At 35.3% G+C, this 16,599-nt stretch overlaps 1 protein-coding gene across 20 annotated transcripts in view; it reads right to left on the bottom strand.

The window, feature by feature from the left end:
* Window positions 1–16,599, bottom strand: part of TRDN (triadin) — a 239,662-nt gene that overhangs the window by 161,167 nt on the left and 61,896 nt on the right. For 19 of the 20 annotated variants that reach the window (XR_011808384.1, XM_072036042.1, XM_072036055.1 and 16 more), the window contains 3 exons: window positions 11,507–11,554; window positions 3,577–3,636; window positions 908–967 (listed from right to left, as the gene is read on the bottom strand). Coding sequence is in view for 19 of the 20 variants with exons in the window: in XM_072036042.1 (XP_071892143.1) it covers window positions 908–967; window positions 3,577–3,636; window positions 11,507–11,554 (168 nt within the window). In the remaining variant the exon portion in view is untranslated. The remainder of the gene's footprint in view (window positions 1–907; window positions 968–3,576; window positions 3,637–11,506; window positions 11,555–16,599) is intronic. The other variant, XM_072036047.1, reaches the window with a different exon arrangement.

Below are 16,599 nucleotides of genomic sequence, written 5' to 3'. Positions count from 1 at the left end.
AGTCTGAAATATTTTCTAGTGTGGGCTCTGATCTTCTAATTTTTTTGCAGGTTAATGTTTACACAGTAACCTGTCCACAGGTGTGAAGAAATGACATTTATACAAGTTCATATGCATTGAGGTACCCTACCAGTACCAGGCGTGTAAAAACATTCATCTGCCTATTTGACTCTGCCATATGAGTTTACACTAAGAACACAAAAGTGTATGCATGAGCATTGCTACGTACTCTCCAAGCTTGTGCTGATGTTTCAAAAGAAAGTTAGAATTGTTAAAGATAAAGCTGTGCTAGATACCTATTTATTGCAACTACTGAGAGAATATTTAACTACTTAAAGGATTAGTCCTGCCCTTTGTTCCATAATTCAAAATTCCATATCTATGAAACAGCCGTGGTCAGTACCATTATTAATATACTTTTTTTTTTTTTTTTAAACATGGCTTGCTTCATTACATTTTCTCTTTTCATGTTAGGTGTTTTTCCTGGATGACCATATTTTCTTAGAAATCATAAGATTTCACAGATCACAAATCATAAGATCTCACAATCACTGTGAGATTATACTCATCCAGAGTACAAAATATAATATCTATGATCTCTCCCTCTCAAAACAAAACAAAAACACACACACACACAAAAGACAAAAACAAACAACACAAGCCAACAACAACTACAACAAACCAATCCAAACAAACAAAAAATCTAGAAGGTCTACAAAATGCTAGTCAGTCTGTATGTCTAAAACCCTTTTCTCTACATCACAATTTTTACTAATAAAGTTCCAGTCATTTTTCCAGTCAAGAGGAGACATTTTCCCAGTCAAGAAGATACATAAATGGAAGTGAAGAAGACATTAGTCCCGAGGTACCCCAAAATATAACATAAATCCTGATATGAAATTTATACCTGTATGCTTCTCCTTTTTTTCAGGTTTTTCTTGCCGTTCCGTTTTGTCTTTATGTGTCACTAGGAAAGAAGAAATGCATTCATATGTCTAAAAAACCCACCACCATTGTACAACAAACTTAAGAATCAGAAACAGTTATACCAAGTTAAACCATAGGAGATGAAATGACAAATTGTGTTATTCTTGAGCTATCTCATGCACTTCTGTACTGCATGCATCATACATGGTTATTAGCAGACAACTGTGACTAACAAGTTACTGCTTATGTTTCAAGCCATGGTACCATTCCCCAGCTGTTTACTACAGTAAGAACCTTGCTTGCAATCGCCTGTTCCTGAAGGCAGTTTTCCAGAAAACTGTCAAGGACAAAGGCAGAGCTCATAGCAAATGCTGCTGCCTATACTAGAAGTAGGACATCACCTGGACCACCCCATTTTCTACGAGGCAGAGGCTTGTTAGAACTGGAGTTGGACTTGTCAGTCCTGGAGTATAAGAGTGTCACATGCACAAATTATGTCTCTGTCACTTGCCAGCTGGCTTGAGGTGGATAACTAGCAATGGATATGGATAGCTAGTAATGGATATGGATAGCTAGTAACAGACACTGGCTGAGATCAGTTTCTGGCAAACGATGATCCCAAAGCCATAATTAGCTTCAAAATAAAAACTAACATTTTGACAATGAAAATTGCATTATGCTATCCATCCATTCATATAATATTTTCCACTCACCTTTCTTAGGATTTTAGACAATAATTTTCAAAATAATGGAAAACAAGCATGAGGATTTAACAGCACTTCAGAAAAATCACCCGTGAAACTACAGGCTAGCTTTTACTCTATCTCCTGTGGGGATTTCATTCCAGTTTAGTAAAACTCTTTTGTCAAACAGGACAAAATAAGGAAGATTTTTCACAGTATCATGAGTTCCACGTCTGACTGGAAGCAAAAGTAGAAGAGCAAGGAGCATTCAAACTCTCACTATTATTATTATTATTATTAATTTTACCAATACGGTAATGAAATACCTCAAAGTGAGATCCTGACATATCTGACTGAGTCATTTCTAAGGGTACTTTCTCTATGTCATTAGATAACTTTCCTAAACTTCATCACATAAGTTGATTAGAAGTTAGAATAAGGGTTACTTACTCTATATGCCAAACCTGAAAAATGAATGTTTCAAAAGTAGAAAATAAACATTTGAAATGCAGGGACTCAGTAAAAATTTTGGGTTTCTCAGGCACACCACAATGAAATTGGCCTTAGAAAGACACATCCACAACCAAAATTTTAAAATATATTATATAGTCTGAAAATAATCTTACTACAGTGATTACAGGGAAACTCTACCTGCAGTAGCATTTTAGCAGTAATTGTAGCAACAGTTCACTAAAAAAACCTAATACATTCATCTTGAGATAACATCTAGACACAAGTAATGTCGGGTAGACAGCTGGTGTTATTAAGAGTTATAATTATTATTCTTCATTTGCTTGGGATATGTTTTTTCTTGTTCTTTGAAACATTCCAAAACATTAAAATTTCTTCTCAAGTCAAAGCAAATCAAAGATTCTCCCAAGTTTTCTGCTAAAGAACGCAAGTCTTAATGACACGTTCATGTTATAATATGGGACATTATAATCTCTACTCTGTCATTTTGCCAAATCTCAGAATAATAGTCCCTTGTTAAAACCACTCCATTTTCTAGTAATAAATTTTCAGTCTAATAGAAACCTGAACTTACGTGCCTCTCATTAACCTCTAGAGTCAGTCTTGTTATTTTAAATTATTGATATAAAATGCAAAAGGTCCAATCAGAGACAACTAAAAAGGCCTAGTCAATCACAGATTTAAGAAGGTGTATGTTCACTTCAGTTACAAGATGGTCTGAAATAAATCAACTGTAGTTGAATATTGAATCTTTCCTTCTTCTGGTTGATTTGTTCTTCCTGAGTTGGTTTCTTCCTCCAGTCTGAGACTTCATTAATCAAACTTTTATGTAAAGGAAATGTTTGTAGAAATCTTGAAGTGTTTTGACAAGTAGGTATGTTTCAACAAAATACCATTTTTGCCAAAAATGCCTCACAAGAAGCAACCTAAATGGTGGCTCTAGGCAAAATTTTCATGAGTCGTGGGTGGAAAGGAAGTTGACTCCTACAATAGATAGCCTGTAATTTGTTGTTGGCATACACCAAAAGAAAATTATCAAATCCTCTCTAACACTCTCCCCCAGCACCTCTGAGTCTCGGAGAAATGTTTTTTTAAAGTCAGGTCTCTGAAGTGGAACACCTCAAGTGGCCATGCCCTGTATGATATAATTTAGTCATTACATTATGTTCTGAAATGTGCCCAAAGATTAATATTATTCTTAGATTTATTCAAGAAGAATAAAAAGACACCTGTTTATGCTCTAGGCATCTCTTTTATTAAAAGTTAATAATAAAGTACAAACTTATTCATTAATTTATGAATATAATTTTAGTCTTTCTGCAGAATGATGGATCTAAAGTGCTTTTAAAATCCTCATTCCCCTTCTGGCTAGTTTTCATAAAATCTCCTCCATCCATAACTGGGTTTTCCAAACGGGTCTGAGAGTCAATAGATCAGACTGTTTTAATCCACTGGTAAAACAAACAAACAGAAGTATCAAATGCTAAATACATACCTTTTATGGGTTCCTTCTTTTCAATTTTTTCTTGTTTTTCAGGTTTGTCTCTGTGAATTACTAGGAAAAAAAAAAAAAAAAAGAAACAGTAAATCCATAATCTGCAGGTATTATGTATTACACTTATTACTCCACCAAAACAATTAAAGAAAAATTCTGTAAAATTTTGGCTGAGTAACAGACACTAGATCTTGTATAGAGCTTCTCAATGTCAATATTTAATTCCGGGTCCAGGAGAAATATTATTTACTCTAAACAGTCTTAATATGTTGGACAATATTTTGGCAACATAAGAGATTATTCAGCAGCCTTAATCTGTGCAATCTGGTTTGGTCCCATTACACAGGCACCCTGGCCCTAAGACTTCTGATGGATTAAATTATTTTCAGTCCTTGAGAGCATCACTTTCTATTCTTAACAAAATAATTAATTAATTAATTAAATGGTTAGCATATTGCTTTTTTTTTTTTTTTTTCCAGATATTGCTTCAGCCATAGGATGGATTTATAGGACTACATTTCTTTTATTAAAAGTGTATCTTAAGAAAGAACAGCTGTTTCAAGGACAGTCAACTACATGTCCTGCTGGCAGCAGGCAAATTTGAATCCTTGTGGACTCTGTTTTCCACTCAACTTTTAGACCATATTTATGGACATGGTTATATTCCATATCCATATCTATTTAGATAGGCACTTTCCTTGCCAATCTCCACTTCTAAAAGACCACCATTTTTTGTTAATTTAAGGGAGAAAATATTTTCTTTGCAATGCTCAAGTTTCTGTCAACAAGTAAACCACAGAAGACACAATCCTGATTAAAGACAACTGCAAGTTTTATACACAAATACAGTGAAATTTTTATATACATTAATTTCATCAGCTTTGCAGCAAATGTAACTTCATAGATGTACAAGCATATTTTTTGTTGGCTAAATATTTTTTCATTAAAAAATAGATCTATGTCTTTAAGAAAATATCATTATAAACATTCCATAATTTCATTACGTTGGTAAATGTGTTTGCATTATCCAAATACATTTCCAGTCATAACAGGCAAATCATTGTTGATAACAATTAGCAGAACATAAGAAAGAGATTGCAAGGAGATTTTTCAAAGCTTTTAAGGAATCTGGACAGCTAATTTACACTTTTTTTAAAAAAAGAAAAAAAGAAAAAAGAAAAAAAAAAGAGGCTGTGAAGAACACACAAGCAATCACATTGAATGAATATTATTGCATGAATGACAGACTTTAAGTTAACCACTTGCTTTAGGACATCTAGTAGCATAGCAAGAAAAAACACTCTGCTCTCTCACTATATTCTGTAGAACTTGGACTGTGAATTGTATGAGAAACTGTAACTTGCTCTTAACATGGTCTTATTTGTTTGCATCTGTATTAACAAGTGCAAGAACTGTGCAACATATTTCAAGTCTGCATTGTCAATTTTGGATGGGACAGCAGCAGATTTTTGCAAATAGTTCTGTGATGGTTAATGGTAGTTAAACATGAACATATTGGACAGTCCTTATAGTCACTATGTCAAAAAATATAGCTGAAATGTGCAACAATAAACTGGCAATAAGAAAACTGTCTTTTAGCCATTGAACATCAAACTTGTGTAAGGGAGGCAAACCACCCTTTAAAAAGTTTTGTTGTTGTTGTTTTTTGTGTGTACGTGTGTGTGTGTTGTGGGGAGGAGAGGTATGTACTGAATCTCAGCAGACATTAAAGTGGACAATTTAAGGTTACTTCAAGTCATCAAAAACTTACAGAGGACACAAATGGAAAGAAATATTAATATTTGTGCAGACTCGAAGTTAAAAACACAAAGAGATCAGTTGGCTCCTTCTTGAGAAATAAAACAAGCTTGACATATCTGGGCAGGAAGCCTGGAATGTGGATAAGCAGAGAGACTAGGCTGGCAAAAGCATGAACTATTTGTCTCTTTCCCATGATAGGCTGAAGGTGGATCCAAGAGCCCTATCCTGGGTGTTGATATCACCAAAGCTTCAGAGTTTGCTAATCTCAGACTGTAATATAAAATTACCATTACCTCATATGGATACTGTCAAGAGCTATGGCTTTGGGGTAGAACCTTATCTATAAAGGGCAGGTGTTGCCAAAAATTAAAGGATTCATGTTTCACAGCTGTGATGACTGGCCATTTTTACATCTTCAATCAAAGTGCCCCAGGGACGCCAAAGTCCATTGAAGCTTTTGATCTGACAAACTTTAATATGATTTTTCTTTTCTACATTAACTCTGTATTCTCCCCTTCAAATGCTTTCATGTTCAGCTTTATATGTCATTCTGAAAACTCTCTCATATAAATTACTTCACTGTCTACAGATCTTTTCCAGATTTAGTCACCTGGATATCTATTCTGTTGTAAAGGGCTTAATGCATGCACTTTTTAAAGTTCCCAGAGCTTAGAGGAAAGAATTAAGTTGGAATTAGAAATAAGGCAGGCTAGCCATATAGCCATGTTTGGGGAAACAACCTAGAATTAATACAAATATTTTTGCATATATAAAAAATAAAATAAAGTACTTTTTTTTTTTTTTCCTAAATCAAGCACTCTTCAACTGAAAAATGCTGAAGCTAAAACTGCTCATCTAATTTTAATTCAACCATTTTATTTGCTTTATGACATACTAAGTTATTAAAAGATCATCTCTTTTATTTTTTTTTTTTTAATAGCATATTGGGTTCATCCAGAGAAAAATAACAATGTATTTGCTTTCATAACAATTGCCTAAGTTAAAATTTTCTCACAGCTTAAAAGAATTTGCTTGGACTTGCTTTCAAATACCAATAAAAAGCATAAGTTCAGAATGAACTGTTATTAACAGTGGAAAAAATATAATACTCTAACCTATTTTTCACTAACCTAGATTTTGGAAATTGCTGAAACATTTTTATATGACTTTGAATGAAAATTCAGCCAGAGGCAAAAAGCCAACCATGAAAAAATTCATCCTTCATGACTGGAGTGCGTTAAATTTATAAATAATCTAAAATAGGAGTTTATAATGGAAAATTTTAAGGTAATTTAACAAGGTATTCTGAATTTAATCAAATAAGAATATTTCTGTTTACTTCACATAAAATTTAAAACAACAAGCATAGTATATATGTGATATTTTCCAAATTTTAGTCATCTAGTGCTATATTTGATTTGCATCGAATGGAATAGAAGACAGTGATTGGGGATGAGATTTACTTTTTTTAAATAAAGTGTTTGAGATAGAGTATTTGATAACATTTCCAACCCCACCCCACCCCACCCCCCCCCCCCCAAAAAAAAAAAAAGAACTTCAAAGGGATGTAATAAGGAGGAACTAATTCCACATCTAAGCTAAGTAAAAAGTTTTCAGCTGAGTAAGTCCATTGCTTAGCATAAAGCTATGTGATGGGTGCATAATGCATGCAGTAGAGGTTGCTTGCTCCAGCTAAGTGCCTGTCCACAGAGCAGCACTCACAAAAGTTAAGATAAATGAACTAATACAATGAAGTTAGAATGCATTAGTCAGACAACATTAAATCTCTGAGTAGATACTTCTATTCAGAAGCCGAGTAACCTTAGATGGCTATAACTTAATCCTTCTTGAAAGAATCCTCCATAAAAAAAAAAGGGGGGGGCGGGGAGTGTGCTTGATCTGCAGAGGGGCACAAACTTCCAGGTCCTAAACAATATTCCAAGGAAATCCCAGCAATTTAGGAACCGTGAAGGCATCTGCATTCATTACAAACCACACCAATTACCTGTAAAGAGGGAAGAAGCTTGCCTGGAACTTGGCCACACCTGCCCCAAATGGCACCAGGCATGCACGTGCTCTGCAGCACCAAACTGTAAGATGGATCTAGCCCTTCAACACTAGGTTTAAATGCCTATGTAAGAGCAAGACCATTTCCTGTGCATTACAATACAATTTAAAGTTAGATTTAACTGCAGCAGTCAGAGGGCATTACACCCATCTGAACTGACATTCAAGTTTGCCAGCTACTGGTGGTGGTCAAATTACCTGCAAGCATTGGCTTTACTCTGGGCTTCTCTCAGCCCATGTGGCTAAACTGATACTTGACAGCTGTGCCTGAGATGCTGCAGCTGTATTGCTACCAGTACCCATGTAACCTAGTTTAGAGTAGCCTCAGATGGATCTGTAGTCATAAGTCTAGAAATTGAGACAGACAGCCCTTGTATCAAGCCTAAATATGCTACTTTACTTGCTAATCTTGTCAACTTATTTTGGGTTTCTGGTACACTGTAGATTTGTATGGGCCAACTCCGTTTACCTATTTATCTGTCTCAAATACCATATATTTACAGAAAATTAAATTATATGGACACTTTATATTTGTCTTCATGATGATATAATATATCCATATGCCAAAACACAGCCAGCTTTACTCTGTGATGTTTAATATTTGCATTACTTGTACAGCCCTACTGTGATTAGGGTAGGAGGGACAGGTATGTGCTATGCATAGTAAGTGAAATAGTTTGGAAGTGACTAAAATATATTTGTGAAATCAGGTCAAATTCAGAGATACTTTCTGCCAAAACCAGAGAGGTTAGTACTAATTTCAGAGGCACATGAGTGTCTTTGCTGAAATCACAGTTGGTTTTTTTTTTTTTGTTTGTTTGTTTGTTTTTTAATATATGACTCTCAGAGGTAGCATTTCATCATCACATTGTCTTCTTCCATCCCTCACTCCAACAGCAATGTATTAGTGAAATACATACAGGAAAAATCACAGTACCTTTTTCAGCGTTGTGATGATGTTACGTTGACTTTAGTGTGAGGAATTCTTATTCTCAGTGTAAGTGAAGTTTATGAAGATTGTGTGATGAATGTATATTTTAATGACAGTTTTGAACCTTTTGCCATGACTTCTCAAAGTCTGTGTTAATGAGCTATTTTTATTCCAGTGGTACAGGTTATTTCATTGTATTGCTAATATCTATTTTCCATAAGAATTAGAAATTCTTTTCTCAGTCCATTTGGGTTATCATTAGGTTTTCTCTTTGACAGAAATTACACTCTTATATACATTTATCTCAATATATTCTGTTATTGTTCTTCCCTGTTGCTGAAATATCGGATAGTTACCTCTTATTCATTGGCAGCAACAGTAATAAAAGCTATAGCACCTATGTCTTAAACAGTGCCTTCATCTGTAGCTCTTAAAGTCTTGCAAAAGCAGTATATATCATTATATTGCAGGAATTGCAGGACAGCTGTGGCTGGCTGGGCACTGCGAAAGCCCCCATGCAGCAGGCTCAGCACTGAGGCCAGGCCAGGCTGTGTGGGGCTGGGGCTGGAAACCCCAAGGACTCTTCCAGAGTGGGCTTCCTGGGCAGCCCGTGCCATGGGGAGAAAGTTTCTCCCTGTATCCCACCTGAATCTTGCTTAGTACAGCTGAGCCTCCTTGTATCTCTGGCTCCTTCCTCTCTACCACCTCTCAGCCTGCTCCAGGCTGCTCCTAGGCCAGCCCCGGTCCACAGCCTCTCCTTTCAGAACAACTGCTCCAACCCCCATCATGTCAGGGGCTCCATACTGAGATCACCCCAGTTTATCCATGTCTTTGCCTAGGAGGCCATGGTATCTAGAAGTGGTCTCATGAATGCTGGCTGCATTATGAGTGATAATCACCTGCTTCTATGGGCAGGCCATGCTCCTGCTCACACAGCTCAGGGTGCTATTGGCCCTTGTGGAAATGCTAATGCATCAAATTCCAAATTGTATAGACCCTATTTTGTAGTGAATTTATGCTTAACATATACATGTAATTACAAAATTTCACTGCTCTTAAGAATGAAAAAATGTTTTGTTGAATCAGTGAACTCTGAAAAGCAGAAATACACTGAGAACTAAGTGCAATCATGGAAATACACTTCATTATTAGGAGTTTATCAAAATATTTAATTATAGGCAAAGATTAGGGTACAAATCTGCCTGGCATTTAATACTCTTAAGAAACTTCCTTATAATTTTAGCCAGTTCTATCTGGAAATTCCATTCTTTGCACCTGTTGCTGATATTTTGGTACAGTCTTTTCAAAATGAGGCTTATGGATGCAGCTTCCCTATTGGGACTTCAGTTCAAAGGGTTTGACTACTAAAAAACATGTCTAAAATTATTTTTATAAGTTCCGCATCCCCATATTTGTGGTTGGAGAACTCAAATTTGTTTGAGATGTTTGTTTCTATTAAAAAAATGCATTAATTTCTATATTTTTCCTATAAGAAACAATAAAAGATTATATTTACCCATGCTTACTGAAGGTATGTTAGAAGGTAAGAGCAAATCTCCCTACAGATTCATGTCTTCATCATACTTTAGCTTGAGGTCAGACAGAATGTTTTCTTGTAACTGTTCCTACTGCATGCAAAGTGCATTTTGAGGACTAAATATAAGCAGAAATATATATAGTATGTTCAAGGTGAGGCTGGATGGTGCTTTGGGCAACCTGGTCTAGTGGAAGTTGTCCTGGCCTGTGGCAGGGGGTTTGGATGGTCTATAAGGTCTCTTCCAACCCAAACCATTCTGTGATTCTATAATTCTATGAAATATGAGACCCTCCCCATCTCCCCCGGAAAAAAAACAAAACAAACAAACAAAAAAAACACACACAAAACAAAACAAAACAACAAAATAACACAACCAAACACCAAAAATAATAATAATAATAATAATAAAAAATATATATATATATATATTTGTCATTTGTATTGCACTTCTGCAATTGATTGTCTAATTAAAGACTGCATTATAAGGCATACTCATAAAGGGCATACTCGGGCATACTCATAAATTAATGACACGTGAGTGCTTTTTTTTCCCTAGCATCTTATAACATCTTTGTGATCATCTTTGTCACATTAATGTTTTTCTATGTAAAGCAAAGTATTTCTGTACAGATGGAATAGTATACAGGAGGCTGATTTGGTCAAGGCTGCAACTTCATTTGTGTTTTTAGAATACTGTGCTTGAAAACTCCCTATCTGAGATACTTTGCTAATGAATTTTAGTTCATTATTGACCAACTAGCCCACTGATACTCTAAAAAAATTATTTCCAAGGTACATGATTTATTAAATAGTTGGGAAACAATTCTGGGTACTTCAGATGACCCTGGAAACCTAGCACTATAGCTGTAAAATACTAGAAAGAAATATATATATAAAATGAATATAATTTTATGAGGGAGAGTGTATGTATAAACACATTATTTTTAATAAGCTTCCGTCTTGCTTCCACCTATGATTACTAAGCACGACATTGGTGCATCATTGAGATGCTCATCAGATTTTGTGTATCCTAATCTTTCCAGAGGAGGTTTTATTAGACAAAATAAATAAATAACAAATCTGCAAATAAGTCAGGAAGCTTCTTTGTTTACCTGACCTCTGAAAACCAGTCCAAACCAGTTCCTCTGTGAATTTTGGGAAGTGACAGTTAGAGGAGATTAAACACTCTGAAAGAGAGTAGGTTCTTATAGTGGAGGTTTTCTTATCTTTGATACACACCTGGCTCACTCTTAACTAGCACTTCCTAACTTTGATGGCACTCACTGGCCTATAAATTTGTTTTCTTCCTTGCCAAACACACTTCATGTGTTTTGCACTAGAGGAAGTTCATCAGCACTCTATGTTCTTGCACCTTTGCAACAAAAAGACTTCTGGATAAGTATGGACAGGATAATCTTATTATGAATGTGCCTTCACAATATAGCCCAACAAATATAAAATGGCATTATTTGTTAATGTTAAGGCATACATTAAATTTTAGTTATTTTTAGACTGTGCGAACCACAGTGCTTCTGAGTGCTTCTATAATAAAACAGCGATAAAATATGTAGTTGGCAAATACAGTGTATATTATAAACATACATGTAAGTAAACAGACAAAAAAATAATGTTACCTTTTGGAGTTCGTTTTTCATGTCTCTCTGGTTTCGCTTTATGGATTTCTGAAAACAATGTAGAGTTTATTTGTCCATATCAAACTAATCTTAACACAGGAAAATATCAGACGCATTCTTTTAATAAAATTAGATAAGTGCTTCAAAATTATAGCACAGCCATGACTTTATTATATTCATATTTATAATTATATACAATAAAGTTAAATTATCAGTTATATCTACATATACATGCACACAGAATACACATGGACAAAAATCATAACAGTAAATGACTTGAATAATTATTCTGATTTAAATTAAGCAATATAACTGCTTTTCAAGTCAAGAACAGGTTTTGCTGACCTGCAGCTGCTATATGGTAACATATGTTGACTACGAATCAGAAAAAAAAAACACATGCTTTTACTAAGCATTTCTCCTGTATCTCTACTTGTTTGCCAGGATTAGTTTTTTATGTTCTCAGAATTACCTTTGGAAGGTAAATATTCTTTTTACTACATTTTCTAAATTTTTAAAGCTCAAAGGGTCAATTGGTAGCTCCAACACACAATAAAAATAGACTGAATGTTGGACAAAAATTACAAACAGATATAAAAGTTCCCAGGTTAGGGATTAGAGTCTCCGAGAATGACTGACTCATTTTAATCATGCTGTATACCAATAAATCCCTTAGCTAAGAACTGCCTTGTTAGAAGAGAAAGTGGTGCAGTATTTACATGCCCTTGCTATGCCACCTCCTCTTAAAAAAAAAAAAAAATCCTCACCTGTGACATAGATATTATGTTACTGCTATATACATTTATGTTTTTGTTTTTGTTTTTGTTTTTTTTCCTACTGTCCTAATTGTGTCAAAACCAGGATATTATAAAACAAATGACCACCACCAACAAAAACAGAATTAAATCAACCTTGCATAGCACTGCTTGCTTACAGTGGTAGAAATATACAGGCCATTACAGGTGCCCAATAAAGCCATTAAGACTCAACAGAGTCTCTGGCTGATTGGGCAATATACATATTTTCTTGCAGTGGAAAACTGGCATAAAATACTGGATCAAATATACCTTTGACAACAACACATACAATTCTGACCAGACCCTATTGGAGGTGCTACCCTGTATTTTAGTATCTTGGTCCGCATAATCTAAATTAAACAAGAACTCTGGCACCAAAATTAATCCAAGGGAGAAAAAAAAAATAAATAGTGTATATTACATCTCAACTCAAAGGAGCTACTATAATGCCTTTTGAAGACGACTGAAATTTTCCATTTATGCCATTAGTTATCTGGTCCAGCTGTAACAGAATCTACATTGGCAAAGAGATACAATGGAAAATGGTATTTTCTCTTTCCAAGATTGATTTGTGCATAGTTCATTTGAAATAAATACAAGATATTTTTATTAGATAGTAGTAGCCATCTGAATCATAGCTGAATTAATGATTTTGCCTGCTTCACAAGAAACAACTATGCTATAACATCAGTCTATAGCCTTGAGAGAGAACATTACTTCATGGAGATAAAGGAAAACAAAGGAGAATATATGTATTACTGTTAGCTGTCTATGTATGGCAGCATAACTAAGCAAATTATATGATGTCAATGAGCCAAAAGGCCTTTTGTTCTATTTTCACCTTGTATTTCTCAGCCTGAGAGTGTAGTTCATTTATTGTTCTATAAGCCTCAAAGGTTATGATTAGGAAGAAATCATGCTGTATTGATTTACTGTATTTCACCTGAGCTTGTTTTTTTTTTTTTTTTTTTTTTTCCAACTACATGAGGATATTTTTTCCATCTATCAATCCAGTAACTGAATTCCCTCTTGTTCTGTTTAAAAGGATACACAAACTAGTACAAACTAGTTTTGGTAACTAGTTTAGGAATGGTTCAAGACAAAGATTATGTGCAGCTAGCTCTGAGCACATCTGAGCAGTTCTCCATACTGCTGTTCCAGACTGCCTCGGTGCATTTAAAGAAAGCTCTGTTACTTCCTTTGCATTGCGATATACAATGTAGACATATCTCACCCAGCTCAAAGTTCATCCTACATACAGATGTAATTATGTCCCACTGCCTGACGTATCAAATCCTACAGTGACACATATTCATAGAATGGCTTGGGTTGGAAGGGACCCTTAAAGATCATCGAGGCCAACCTCCTACCATGGGCAGGGACACCTTCCACTAGACCAGGCCCCATCCAGCCTGGCCTTGATCCTGGCCTATCTCCTAATAGGGGCATACACAATCTCTCTGGGCAACTTGTTCCAGTGCCTCACCACCTTCATTGTAAAAGATGTCTTTTTTACAATCTAAATCTACTGTCTTTCAGTTTAAAACATCTGCCCATTGTCCTCTCCTTGCTTGACTTAAGGTTACTCAACTCCACTGTGTTCCAACCAACCGTGTGTCTCACTACAAAAAATAGGCCCTTTTTTTTTTAAAAAAAAAAAAAAAAAAAAAAGTCTTTGCTAGAACTTCTGTGATTTTAGTGAATTTCTTATTGCTTCTTCAACTACCAAATATATATGGAAGAATGACTGTAGAACTGGCCATCTAAATTAGCCTAACATGGTATCAGTGATGGCACTTACTGACACAAACACTTCAGTAATGCACATAAAATGGTATTTTCTAGACAGCAACATTGAGAATGTCATCTAATTTTCTGCTACAATTAGGATACTGTACATTGCACAAAACTCTACAAAAATTCCTTGAAGTACAACTTCATAAAACATAAGTGTGTATATATGTATTTTTATGTATTGCAAAGTATGCCATCATTAGGATCTCTCCACAAACTCTGCATTATAGTTAGAACCATCACGAAATATTGCAGCCTGAAGGACATCAATTCTGATTCTTTATAACCTAAATTTTCCCAGCACAAATAAATCTAGTTTCAATATACGCTGATCTTGATCAATTTACAAGACAGAAAATACTGACTGTTAGCTAACTCAGAAATATTTAAAATAAGGAAACACATTAGATTACTCTATTGAGACTTTTTCTGTTCTGGGAGTTTTGATACTGCCTCATCCTTTATGACAAATAGCTTTAATTTTCTAGTAATCACATCATATCTTATTGCTGAGTTGACAAAGCAGCTATAATATCATAGAAGACTTACATGGCCAGTTTAAAGCATGTAATTTATCTCTATCAATGTGACACATTGTTAATAAATCCTAAATATTATGAATTCATGTTTAGAAAAATGACAGAATCAAGCAGCAGCTAGGATAATCTTTGTTACCACGGCAACCATCCTGATTCTTTATGAGAAGACAGCACAGTTTATTAAATTATTGCAAGGTAGTATGTATTTTAAAAGCTGTATACATTTTTTTTTGCCACTTATCAAGCAGACGTGAAAAATTATCTTTTCCCTTTTGTTTCTTGGGCTTTTAATAGATAAGTACTTTATTTCCTTAAATATGGATACTGCTTGACACCAATTTTTCTATACTTTGGGTGTTGAGTGCATACACAGAACATGCAGAGTGATTATTTTAAATAACTCCTGGAAGGGAAGTTAGTGGGCTTCTCACTGACCATTTCAAGATGCTAAAATGAGATAGAGCCAATATATCCTTACTAGGCAATTGGTGTGCTTTTGACCCAGAACAGGCCCACATGGACACTAAGGATCAGTGTTGAAGGCAGCTTTACTGAAAATCCTTGCTAAACACACAGTTTGGGTACGAGTTTTTCCTACCCTTCACCAAGATAATTCCCATTATCAGCACTTTGTGATGTCTAACAGCAGCCTGGCACTGACTATGCACTATAAAGACCCCGCTCTGTGAAGATCAAGGTTGGAGAAAGAGAAAAAGAATGCAACCCCCTGACCTAGCATAGCTCAGCTCTGTGCAGATTTACCTGAGCATGACTGAAGAGGCACCACCTCTTCTCCACTTCTCTGAAGAGGAACAGGGCAAGGAAATCTCTGTTTTCATCAACAGAGTTCACTTCTTCCTCTGTTTTTGTCTGCTCTCCTGTTGATTTTTTTGTTATCTCCTCTTTTTGTATTTGAACTGATGGAGTTTAATTTGAAATAATATATATATATATATTTTTTTTTTCCAAACACATTTTACCACTTGGTCTTCTTTTCATATTCTCTTACAGGTAACACACTGATATACGTTTTTAGTGTTTTGACATTCTTTCATAAACATCTAAGTGTGAAAAGGAAAATGAGTCCTACTCACAATCATGTTGTACCAGAGGTTAATCATTTGCTTTTGAGCAGTCAAAACCCTTACAGCTATTCCAAGAAATTTAATGGGACTATATCCTTGATAGTTTATCAAGACTAATTGGTAGCAGGCAGCTGATTATCCTGAAGAGTTGGTGGAAATAGATACTGAGGGCAAGGCAAGAGTGAGTGGTGTTATGAGCTTTGTAAGATAAGAGGAACATCATTTCTAATATGTTTCTAGATGCTGTCTGTATGAAGAATTGTAATCCACTCTCCGGCTGCTGGTATCCTCAGGAGAAATTTGCAATTGCACAGCTGATGTCTATTTTTAATCTAGATAGTAGCAGCTGGTGAGGGTGACAGTTATCCTTATGGGGCTGGGAGGAGAATAAAAGAATTCATGCATAAGAGCAACTTCTAGATAATAGCTAATATGTCATGTAGCTGGAGTCTAGAGAAAAAAAAATGCAACAGAAGTAATGGGGAAAAACAATGAAAGAAGAGGTAATATTTAATTGAGGAAATAAAATGGTGTATTGTGCATGTATCTAGGAACCAAAGACAGTGTAATGTTACAGGAGAGTTTAGGGTTTAGGTAGTAACTTTCAGTGCTAGAAAGTCTGAGTGATGCATATGACTAATTTAGATGACTTCCTTAAAGCTTCCTAGTAGTGTAGTCATATCCCCTGTGTTTTCATAGATAAGTATTTTTCTCTGTTCTGAAAACTCATAGCAACAGGTTGGGGTACAGAGCAACTTTTCCTGAGGTTGTGAAAACGTGACAGGAGGTGATCTGTCTCTCATCAATGAAAACACCAAAGGGTTTGTGTTTGCATTTGCAACCAATGCATGGTTGAGCACCCAGTGAACTATTGGTCC

Source organism: Anas platyrhynchos, chromosome 3 (assembly GCF_047663525.1).
Source record: "Anas platyrhynchos isolate ZD024472 breed Pekin duck chromosome 3, IASCAAS_PekinDuck_T2T, whole genome shotgun sequence".
NCBI lineage: Eukaryota > Metazoa > Chordata > Aves > Anseriformes > Anatidae > Anas > Anas platyrhynchos.
Note: the sequence above shows the minus strand (reverse complement) of the source record. Positions and strands in the feature narration are given on the sequence as shown.